Genomic DNA, 12668 nt, shown 5'->3' on the forward strand with positions numbered 1-12668 from the left:
GAGAATTCTGAAATAAAGACTGCACCTTTCTTCTTTCTTTTCCTATCCACATAAAGCATAAGACATACACGGACATTACACATAGTACACTATAGACATGACAGCAATTCTCAAATTTAAGTTTGGGGAATAGCTTGAATTTGAGTTCAGACAGACCTGTCCAAGTCAATCTTTAATTTTCCGAGGGTAATTGTTAACAGTTAGATCTCTACCTGTCTGATGTGCATCTAGAAAAAGCAAGAGATACGACTGCTGCCAGTGAGTCAGAAATTCACTACTCTGTTGTCAAAGACCTGGTCAAGCTCCCTCTCACTGAACAGACTTTGCCACTGAAATGCTGGAAGCTGTAGCTGGTCACAGGATTCCTCATGTCTTACGAACTGCATGAATTACTTGTAGAGAGGTTCCACAAGGGTCATGAGGACTGCGGACAAAAGTATCGGAAGGAGCAAAACCAGAGGGTGAGCCCTTGGAGTTAGGCAGACATCATAGCTATGTTATTTTTACTCCAGAAAAGACAAACAATGCTATTTATTTATTCCCCTAGGATCTGCAGGCTCCAGTTTAATTAACTTTATCAAACGCCGTGAAATACCCATCCTTCTCATGTCTATCTCAGAGATACACTGAGATGAACACATTAATTGATGAGAGCTTCTCAGATTTCAGCAAAACATCAAAACTTGTCAAGCAGAGAGCACGCGCTCACAAACAGGCAGGCTGAAATACTTTTTGTAGCTGCATAGCTTCTTAACTGCAGAACTGCTCAGGATACTGGGATGAAGACTCAAACATGCTGATTTGAAGGCACAATCAATTACCACTGTACAAATGCACTTAAAACAGTATATGCACCCTGCTTATCACCGATTCATGTAAGGCTGATTTAGACAAAGTAATTTTTTTTGATCACTACATAGATAAATTTCCTTTAAAAATTGTTCACATATAAATTTGACATTTGTAAATGATTCTCTTTTGTTTGGCACAGTTACTTTCCAATTAAACTCTTTACATTTTGTAGGATACTATTATGTTAACAGCTCACTTGGTTTAAAATGCTCTTCTTGGCAACCGTTCTGACTTGCAGGTGCTCATAGCAGATGCTGTGCTAACCCTTTCCCAAAACCACTGTGTCTTCTCAGCAGTGCAAAGTTCTTCAATTTTCCTGTTACCCGAGGCTACCAGTTTTCATGAGCAGTTTTCATGCGGCTGGCAAACCAACCCTTGGAAACTTGACATTTATTAAGAAAAAAACTAACAACAAGAAACTATACAGTCCCAGCTGCTGGCCTTTAGACATTATGTTGTTTATTACAGAAAGCAGGGTTTTTTGCCTCTTACATTGTCTTGACCTGAGGAAGCTCAGTCTCACAATTTCATAGTGAGAATTGTGCTTGACAACTGTTGACTGCCACTGAATACCTGAATAATTTTTTTTTAAACAGAGCCATTTACCCAGAAAGACTCTGCAAGCCTCAAATAAATCAAATTAAATAGCAACCTTTGTATCTTCACTTACATATTGTTCAAAGATGGTTTTTTCTTAAGCATCTTTGACTGCTGAAATACATTCAAGCCCACAATATTCTCTGTGTAACTGGAGTACGAAGGATGCTGCGGATGTTGCTGGCAAGGTACAAACACATCAGACAAGATGTACAAGTTCCAAAGAGCAGGAAATTCTTATCCACAATAGATATATAGAAATAGAGACATAGAAAGTCTCATTATCCCTGTTTTATTACCAGGGAATTAGGTTGGCTGGTGTAAGAAAGACACTGCTATGCATTGTTTGAAAGATATCACCATATAGGATGGCCTTTAGGCAATATCTAGGTGTCTAAATTTCTACTGCATCTTCATATTTGTCACAGAGGTTAAATGATTTATCTAGATAAAGTGACACCTATTAGCAGCTAGCACAGGTTATTTCCATGACAGCAGCTTAATCTTCCTCTACAGAGCAAGCGTTTGACACCAGCTCCTCAGATATTGCTTTTACTGTGGAAAAAAATAACACAGCAGTTGATTTCTAGAAGTTAGAAACCTAACAGGCCTGGCAGAAAAAAAGATAGCTGGGGAAACATCTCTGGCAAGGAATTCATTTACCATCTTTGACCTGTCATGACCCATAAAGCAAATGGATATGGAGAGGTTCTTAATATCACATGTAGAGAACTGGGCTGGAAAACGACAGGATAGCAGCTGACAAAAAACTCTTATTCCAAGAGTAGGATGAATACTAACCGATATCTACTTCTGCATAACAGGGAAACTGAATGAGGCAAGCAGGATCTTAACACAAACTTATTTAAATTTGCATCCTCCAAAAAAAAGGCAGCAAAAGTTTTGCCAAGAAGAATCACTGCAGAAAAAGTTCTGAGAACTCTATATTTACCAGAATTTGTTAAAATAAATATTTGGAAGGTTTTTATTGGCATTTAATTTTAATTGGAATTCTGATTTTGAAAATGTTCAACCTTCTTCTAGAGTCAATAAAAAGCCCTGTCTGAAATGTTTGTTAAAAAGTCAGTCTGTTTTTTTCTGCTTGAAAATTTAATTAGGTTGTGTCGGATTTCGGGAAGTTTCAGGTCTAGAATTCAGTTGAGCCTAAGATTTTATTAGAAGTGCAACGAAGACAGCATGTACTTCAAAGTCAGTACTTTAAGTGAGGCAGAGGCTACAGAACTACTGAAGGGGGACAAGGTTACTTAGCACCTTGCAGGGCTTGAGAACTTATTCTGCTATGCCCTTTTAGCTTCATTCATATTACCTATGTAAAAAAATGCTGCGTTTTTGCCTTGAATGAAATGCAACGTATCTTTTGACACACCAACAAACTCCCAGAACTGCTCTGGAGAGTGCAGCTCGTGCACTTGCCATTTGGAGCACAGGGGTGGCTAAACTCTGTTTAGCTGAGATGATATGTTGCAGTGCTGGTAACCTTGACCCCATACCCTCTTGCCCACCATCACCTCCTAGGAGGACCCATACATCCCACCTCTGCAGAGCCAGGCCCCAGTCTCACGTCCTACTCCCCTCCCCAGCTCCTTTCTCTCGCTCCCAGACCAGAATCGCCACCGTGTCCCACTCCTTTGCCCGGCAGTTTCGGCGCACCGGCGCATTGCAATAATCTCATTCCCCTTCGTGCCAAGTACCTCTTGCTGTTGTGAATCCAAACCTTGATCCTTGAACCCCAAATTCCTGTGTCCTCCTCCTACCAAGTAGCTTCCGTGAACACTCTCCTGTGTGCCCCATGCTTCTGCTGCAGCCTTTGATACAAGGACCTCGATACCCAAACCCTCACCAACCCCCTCGGTAGCTGCAGCCTGTGCACTCTATGCAAGGACCCCAGTGCTATATCCCATGACCCTCTCTCAGCTCCACCGAGGCTAGAATTTCCTCTTTCCAATTCAGCTCCTTCTCCTTCAGGCCTGCTTCATGGCTTGTCTTCTCCTGCATGCCTCCAGGCTCCCCATCACAAAATGCAATACACGGAAGAACTTAAAATATATCAGCTCTGTCTGCTCGTACTCACAATAGTACTGCTGAATGCCACTTGAGATTGGTTGCTATCACAACGACCAAGTGACTTCTGCCTTGCATGGCCTTGAAAATGAGCCCTAGCACTCTGGCACCTCCTTAAAGGTCTTACGGTCCTCTGTTTATAAGTGGCTGGTCTCTCAATATTCATGGGAGGAAGAGTGAAGTGCTGAAGTTTTGCAAAGTCTTCATCATCAAAGTCCAACTCTTTGTGGGTTTCCAGACGTCTGGCTGTAAAAAGAGAAAATGAAATCTTACCTATCATTTTGCTCATGAGGAATTTCTTGGTTAGTTTAAAAAAACAAACAAAAAACCCCGCAAAGTGAAAACAACTCAAAAAACATCAGAAAAACTTCACTATTGACTTCAGTTTCTGACAACTCCCACTCTGAAATGTTTATGATTGCAAGAAAACAAAAATACATTTGCAAATCAATCAATCACTTTTATGGGCTTAATGCTCAGTCTCTTTAGCTGCACTTTGCAGTTGACTGGAACAGGAGAGTGAAATATGGTAATTCACAACGTTGTTAATGTTTTCAGTCACAGAGCACAAACATCTATTTGGCAGCTGCTTGCCAGTTTAATAAAATCCTTAACACTATGTAGAGAAAGTAACAAGCAAGAACAGACCTGAGTCAAAATCACAGATTCAAAGAGCCCTGAATACCAAGGCACATCAAATATAGACTGCAGCTAGGGTCTACTCTAGAAAACGCATAATTGTAATCTTTCATATCACACAGAAGACTCTATGGTAATTACTTTTGGACCCACTGAGTTTAATTGCTAACTGATCTCAGTTTGTGAATCTGTAAAAGGTTGGCTGGCGGTAACTACCTGCAGAAATGAAAGAGAAAATGCTCCCTTTGCAGTCTCAAATGGGTATTCAGAGCAGCACAGACCTGAGATGTTGCAGTGGGAACAGGAAGATCTTCACACCTGGCTTCAGAATCATTGAAAACTCCTTCACTTTGGTGAGTCTCCATAACAGGAGACCCTCACAAAATGGAGACAACAAAGCTCTACATTCAGTCAACCAGAAGAAGGCGCAGTAGTTCTAAACATTAATATTTAAATTAATAATATTTAGTTGTTCAGAGAGAAAAGCAAGCATAAAATAGGCTCTCACCATTTTCCTGATGTGAAAACTCATTTCCGTTGACAGTACAGCGTCGGAATACCATTTTGTTTTCTGTTAGTGTCCCAGTTTTGTCTGAGAAGATATACTGGATTTGTCCAAGATCTTCAGTAATATTTAAGGCTCGACACTGTATGGGCAAATCTGCTTCTTCATCATACAGGTCAATGTCATTGTGAATTAAAAAGACTTGACCCAACTTGACTAACTCAATGGACACATAGAGAGAAATAGGGATTAAAACCTGAAAGAGATTAAATTCTCATTGAGGGATGAAACAAGTCTTACTGCTTTCTCTCTGCAAAGTCCTGTTACAGATGTACTAACACTTTCCAGAAAAAGTAGATAAACAGTTCTCTGCAGAGACATACTGTAGGACTGAATAACAACAGTTCAGAAATTAAAGAAGTCCGGCACACAACAGTAATGGATAAACAGGGTCAATAAATGACAAATTTAAGACAAGATGCCTGGAGCTCCAAGCACAAAGATCTTGGATCTTACAGAGGATGCTCTTACAAAGCACGTTTCTAGCCTGAGGTGCACAGTGGTCTTCTCCTGAAAAGGATGGACTAGCACACACAGTAACTCTTAAAGTAAAAAAGTTGCACAAGCATTTCCTGCACATGCAAAACTTACTACAGCCTCCTTCTACTTCTAATTTAGCTTCTTTCCCAAATCAGCACAACCATACCTAGTTATTATTCCCCATTAGCAAAAATGACAATAATTTTTGTTTCACTGTTTTCCTGAGATACTAAGTGACAGTCTTATTTTTGGAACGAGGGATACAGGCAAGAAAAAAAAAGCTGACATTTGGATGTAAACATCCTCCTTAGTGTGTATGTTAGAAATTCTGGAGCTATTTAATGATACAATACATATCACAGAATCGCTGAGGTTGGAAGGGACCTCTGGAGATCATCTAGTCCAACCCCCCTGCTCAAGCAGAGTTACCTAGAACATATTGCACAGGATTGCATCCAGGCAGGTTTTGAATATCTCCAGAGAAGGAGACTCCACAACCTCTCTGGGCAACTTCTTCCAGTGCTCTGTCACCCTCACACCCTCATATCCTTCCTATCTACATCCTAGTGGTGTTCAACGGCAACAAAGAAAAATCTACAGTTGAAAAAAAGAAAAGACACTCTACTTCGCACTTGGATGTTCTGAAACTCTCCTAGCAATATCTTCAAATAGGATTAAGAAGGTATCAAGCAACTATTAGTTGATATTAATTGCTTATTAGCAATCATACACAGTTTTAAATAACTTCTTCCTTGAAGCTAACAGAGAATTTTTTGTCTGTCTTTTACCTGCAACAGGATTATCATAGTCAAGAACATGTAGAAACCAGCAACAACTGGAGACAGATAATTGCCATTCACATCTGGGACATCATAAGGTGGATGCTCTGAGAAGGTTCCACTCCAAATGCCATGCCCTATATGAATGACACACAATAATGAAATAAACTGAGCAGGAAGGTGACTGGACAAAGTATCTGAAATTTGCAGATATGGACTACTATGCTATTTAAAAGAAAAGAAGATTTCCAAAGCAACAGCCCTCAAGCAATGCTGTAAATCTATTGGGGAATGCGAAACATATGCAGAACTCTGCAGCATACGTACATGATAGGTGCACTAATAATAAATGAGTAGTTATGGATGTTTTTTAGTAATCCCTTTATCCACCTCTTTTTCAGCAGCTCTCCTCCCAGGACTTTGCACAGACCTCTTTTCACTCCGTGCCCCATCTCTGGAGGGGTCCATCTCTACCCACCTAGCTGTAAAAATCCTCAGTGCTAAAGACTCAAATTCTTCTTTCTAAGAGAGAGTAGGCTTTTAGCCTTTTTATAGCCAAACTTAAATCCTTCTCATCTTCCTGACAATTCTTGATTTTCTCCCTTTTACAGTTGACATGCTCCCTATAATTAGTCTTGGGAGTCTCTTTTTACATTCCCTCTCTTTCCCTTCATTTAAGTCATACCCAAAACTGATGTTGCTTCTTCCTCTGTATCTTAAATATCTGTATGTTTCATTGTGTTACTACAACAAAGCCTCTTGTTCAGGACTTACCAACATCCCATCACAATTACTTTACCATCTTTCATACTGTCTTTACTGAAACAAACTTTGCTCAAGGATGTTACTAAATTTACAGCACCAGAAACTTCACATAGAACTAGGAAAAATGATTCCGTTTCCCCACATTGCATTACTGTTCCAGATGCCTTTAATCTGCCAAAAATCTGTTAGTCCACTTTGCATACCCAGTCCTGATAAAACTTCTATTAGTACCAATTAAACAAGCAGTTGTTTTGCAGCATCTGCCTACTTAAATGCTGCCAAAGGAATTCAGATTATTTCAGGAATACTTTCTGATTGCCAGAGACCTCTATCTGATCTGAACAAGGACAACTACTCTCCACAACTCACTTCATATCCCCCCTTTTCACTGTATACAAGAAGAATACTGATAATTGATTCACTGGTAATATTTCTTCCTAGAATCCCACATTCAGACAAGTCTGCGAAGTACAAATGTTAGTGCTATGGGACATTTTGAATGGATGAAAGCTAATGGACTTGTTACTATTTTAAATATTTCACTTAGGATATGAACATTTTATATTTTTCTTTATTTTTTTTTTACCTGAGCAGATAAATTTGTTTTTAAATGTTGATTTTTTTCAGGGACTACTTTAGACCTTAAATTAAAGGGCTTCATTACTCAAGGGCCCTTGCACATCAGTGTGACAAAGACAGTCTCTAAATCTACATGACAGCAGCCAATGAACAATGAAAATAAAGTCTCTTTCTCTCCCCAGCACACAGCTCTGTTGTCAAACTGAAATCCCGTTTCTGTGCCAAAAAAGCCCACTGCAACTTGAAGCAGCAAAATTAAAAAAGTGATTAAGTTGCTTCTATTGTTCATCTTTTTGGATTACTTTTACTTCTACTAGTATTACACTGATGATTTGCATGCGTGACACATCACAGGCCTCCAGGACAAGTTCAGGAAAACTTGACGGTGCCACACGATTAAACTTTGTGTATATGAAACTAAACCAGAGCAGTAGCACTAAGCAAGTTATGGCTGAGATGAAGTTGATTAAAGAGAATAAAAGGAGCTTTGAACACAAAACACTCATGGGGGCCTCTGATCTTTCTTTATAGCGATCCATTCAAAACTCACTGGGCTTGAACTTTGGCCCTTTCCTCAGAGTTAGGAGGACCTATTAATCCTGACCTGCCTGGGAGAGATCACTGTTGGCGCTGGAAAGCAAGCATGTGCTTACGTGCAATGAAGGTGACAGTCTGAGATTAGCAACAGAGCAAGGTATCGTCAGATAAGCCCAGCCCACCCAGTCACTGATTTCAAGTATACTCATGTGACAAGGGAGGCACTGCAAGACCCACCCAGAAAAGTGCAGCCTGCTCCTACCCAAAACAATGAATCCATCTCTCAGGCTGCTGTAAATGGGCCTCTGGGAAAGAAGGTAGATGGGGCGAGACTCTGTGCTGGACAAATTATCCATATACAGCCATATATCCATATACCCCATGGGGTGCAGATTGGGGACCTCTGGCTAACATCAGCCCATCACCCCTGAACTCCTTAGAGGAGGACTTTACTGAAATGAGGTTTCATCATTTTACTTTCATTGTTATACACAAGGAGAGAACATCCACTCAGGAGGCACATCTCAGTTAATAAGTACTAATTCCTATAATGCACTAACCTAATTACTTTCTCTCGCCCTACACATATTTTATCATATCTGAGATGGGTCTTATCTGAAATATTCATAGCTGTAGCTGACTTTCCTTCCATCTGGATTGCTCAGATTTGCCATTTTAACTTGTATTGGAAAAACCCCCAAAGCATGGGGCATGTCAGCTCTAGATTTGATCATATTCATGTCTATCAGAAGACCAGTTTCAATCATCTTTTAGAAAAAAGCACCAAAACAGAAGAGGGTTTTTGCTGATGCTTCATACCTACTGCTCCGACAAGACACATTGCAAACAGAAGTCCCACACAGAAGAAAATATCCATATTCATCCGTCGCTCTATCTTGCTGCGTTTGTAACGAGGACCATTGTTATTTAGCATGGCCTTAGTTTCATGACCTTTAAAACACAAACAGACCTAGTCATGCTTATGTAGTCATGCTTTAGTCATGCTTTTTTTCTTTGAAGTATTTCTCTCACAAAATAGGAGCAGGATGCACATGACTAACATTAATTTGATTCTAGTTTCACTAAGTAATTTTATTGCCCATCTTCTCAGTTTAAGTACCAGCACATGAAAGTATATATGTGCATATGTATAAATAAAAGGCATACTTTAATGTACAAAGCTCCATCAACATTCCAAAAAGTTTAATATGCACTTTTGGTGAAATTATGCATCACGTTAGTCTCACTTTCCTTATTAGAAGGAAATAAAGATTGAGATTAAGTCTAGAGGGTTACAAAAGACCTCCAATCACATTGTAGATTTTAGCTGTCACATATATTTTACTCCTCCAAAGACAGCAGATTCAGCAGGATTGCAAGATTTGTATCAACATTCAAATCTCGTGGGAATCATAAGCATGTATGTGCTTCTACATAAAAGCTAAATCTCCTTGAGATGAAAAGGAAGAAAAACAACAATATTATATTTATGCATTTGGAAACAACTTGATTAGGTTCTGTACTGATTCCTGAAACTTATATTTGAATATTTTCATCAGCTAGTTAGAAACTGCTAGACACATTTTATGTATTAACTTAAATAAAGCCCAACATGTCAGATCCAGCAGTGAAAGATACTAATATCATTTAGCTTTTCACTATATGGATGCAAAGTGCTAACAAAGCAGTAGGACAAGAAATAAAATAGCCCAAATCTATAACACATTGAATTAGAATTGAGCTGGTATATTTGAAATGGAAAAAGAGGAGTGCTATAAGAAGCCTACAAGCAAAAATTGCTCTTTCTAGTCTATTAATATTATCAAAACTGTGTCCCCGCAGTTGTGATAACTGAATACCATCTGTTGCTATATTAAATGGTATCTTTTATGTTTATTCCTACAGTCACTTCCCCTGAAAATAGACTGTGCAAATTTGTATTTATTTTTTGTTTGTATGTGCATGATGTGTATGAGAGGGACTGTTTTCCAACCTATCTTCTGGCTTTCTCTAGGGAAGGGATTTGAACCAAAGTCTTCTATTACCAGGCTGTAAGGTAGGTCTAATTCAATCACTCTTACTGGATTCATTCCAATTTTACATCAAAGGTTATTAATTGAGGCAGAGAGCAAGAGAGAAAATTACTCTCCAGCCTTATGTTCAGGACATTCACCCAAGAGCTGGGACTCTTGGCTTCCTGTTCCGGTGAATACGTAATTATTTGCACAACCTGGAGCTATGTCAGTTTATATCACGAATGCCCCTTTCCAGCTCAGGTGTGTACACACTTGCTCCACGTAGCCAGGTATTCAGGGCACGACTTGTGAAGCAGGTGATATGTGGTTCACTTCCATACTGGCAGAGCTGAGAATACAAACTACGTCTTCCCTATGGTGAACAAATGCTCTAACCGCTGAGCTGTGAAGGATAGGAAAGTACTGCTGCTTGCTCTTCTGTTCTTCTAGCAGCTGTGGGAATCTTGTTCCACACTTTTCTTTTCCTTCAGGCTGAATGGACTGTTTTATGTTGAAAACAAAACAAAAAAACCCTCTTCCTCTCCCCCACCAAGGAAATGTTGGTGGATTTATTTCAGTAAGAGAATGGGAAGAAGTTTCTTTCCAAATATCAGCTCTATCACCCTTTTCCACTTCAGCTGACCATCAAGAGGAGGAGTTTTCCACACAGCTCTAATACATATATCAGCTTGCAATAGATGGAATATCAGAAATAAGAGAAATAAACTAACTTTTCTCCTTGAATCCTCACAGTTTCATATGCTGTTTAACACAGCACTTCACCTACCACCCCACTGGTACCTTGTCTCTCCATTTCTGGTTGCTGATAGGCTCACTGAAACCTCTTTTTTTTTCTGGTACTTTATTATCTGAAAGGCATATATTTCTTGCCACTACTTCCACCAGTATGAGCAAAGTATGTTGGCTGTTGCTCCGTAACAAGGTTTCTGTGCATTAGCACTATTGGTTTGTGTAAAACCATTTGGGTAGCCATAAAAAGGTAAAACCATATTTGAGTCAGATGAGAACTGCACAGGCTAAACAATCACATTAAGTGATGTCTCTGTGCTTCACAAAGGCTTCCATTAGAAAGTAAGTTCGAGGAGTAATAGAGTTATAAAAATGGAGAATGTGCCATTTTATAATGTGACTGATCTTGGCTGTTCAGAAAAGGTCACAGATCATGATTAAAAGCCAGAGTATAATCAATGTCAAAGAACCCTAGAAATGAAGCTGGTACTGGCTCAGGTGAATCTAATTTTAGAAGAAGAAAAGAATAAACTTTTATGCTGACATTAACAACTAGATGTCAGTTGAAAAATCATAATGAAGACATACTCAGACCACAGACACCACAGCTTGAGAATGACTCTAAAACTGCAGCCTTCACAACTAGCATCTTAAGCAATATTAGCAGAGATCCAAATTAGGATCTGTGCTGGTGGTCAGAGGGACATACTGGGAAATGTCTTGACTAAAGAGAAGAAAAACTGGAATCCTAACAAGAGAAAGGAAGACAAATTACTCCAATTCCATAGGGAATGGTTCCCATAGAGATTTTTATACAGTAGCTACTTCCAAAGATGGAGCAGTGGGTTTGGAATACCTCTGGCTCCCCTCCCCAGAAACAGTTGCTGCTGTCTGGTAGGCACCATCACGGCATGTGATGTTCAGAAAAGCAGGCAATGAAAAGCCCATGAATGAATGCCACGTTGGAAACCTATGTGAGCTGTAGCCATTTAGGGTCCATTTCTACAGTAGTGAGTCAATAGTAAGATAGAATGGCCATTTTATCAACTGTCAGGTAAAATAATCCAGATTGGGGATTATTAGGGTAATCTAAAGCAAATGACTTTTGCAAACACGACAACTTTAATTTTCTCTTAGGCAGCCCAGCCTTGAGTGCCGATGTCGCTAGTTAGAACCTGCGGTCTATAATAGGTGACATGACTCTACCAGAAAGATCTAAAATAACCAAGAATTGGATTATTTTTTCCTGGTTAAATTGAATTTTATTAAATCTACAAATAAAGAAGGAAAGAGAGGGTAGCTGATACACCTTTTCTGGAGCAAGAATAGGGCACATTCGTCAAAGCCAACAATAAATTGTGGTCACAGATTAATAGCACTGGTAACACTCTGAAGGTCAAACATTCTGATAAAGTGGTGAGCTGACCCACCGCTGAACCTAGCACTGCTGCGCTTGATCTGGGCACTGATGCTGTCTTGCTTGGTTCATCTCTCTGCTGCATGAAATCCATGTTTTCATGGGCACACTACATCAGCACAAACTTGTGCTGCTGCTGCTGCAAGATTCAGTCCTGCCTCTTCTGTCACCTCCAGCTGCTTGTTCTCACTGCCCCCCTTGCGCTGGCACTAGCACTCTTTGGCTCTGTGATAAAAATCAGCCATTTTTTTGCTGGCTGGGTATTCAGCTGGATCAGTTTCTGCTCTGAGGAGCTGGCAGGACTCCCCCTTAGGGCAGCAGTGCAGATTTTATGCCAGGTGAAATTAGCATTATAATCACAATCTCCAACCTGAGAGACAGATCAAACTCACCTTATCAGTTTTTGACATGTCTGGATACTTTTGTCTAAGTGTAGCAAGACATTTGACATACACAAGGATACTGTCACTTGCCAGAGAGCCAGAGTATGATTCTTTGGCTTTGGAGATAGATGACTAACGCCTTGACTGTAACAAGTTATTAATTTTTCCTATGCACTACCAGTTCTTAAAACAAACTATCAAATTATGGTGCAATGTTAGACTACACAT

The 12668-nt window shown here is 39.7% G+C and overlaps 1 protein-coding gene across 1 annotated transcript in view; it reads right to left on the minus strand.

The window, feature by feature from the left end:
• The window catches only part of ATP10B (ATPase phospholipid transporting 10B (putative)), a 53666-nt gene that overhangs the window by 21912 nt on the left and 19086 nt on the right, over positions 1-12668 (minus strand). Inside the window, exons 5-8 of the mRNA XM_067304543.1 lie at positions 8695-8826; positions 6004-6131; positions 4679-4931; positions 3542-3777 (exon numbers count right to left, since the gene is read on the minus strand). Coding sequence (XP_067160644.1) covers positions 3542-3777; positions 4679-4931; positions 6004-6131; positions 8695-8826 — 749 coding nt within the window. The remainder of the gene's footprint in view (positions 1-3541; positions 3778-4678; positions 4932-6003; positions 6132-8694; positions 8827-12668) is intronic.

This window comes from Apteryx mantelli, chromosome 14 (genome assembly GCF_036417845.1).
Source record: "Apteryx mantelli isolate bAptMan1 chromosome 14, bAptMan1.hap1, whole genome shotgun sequence".
NCBI classification, from domain to species: Eukaryota; Metazoa; Chordata; class Aves; order Apterygiformes; family Apterygidae; genus Apteryx; species Apteryx mantelli.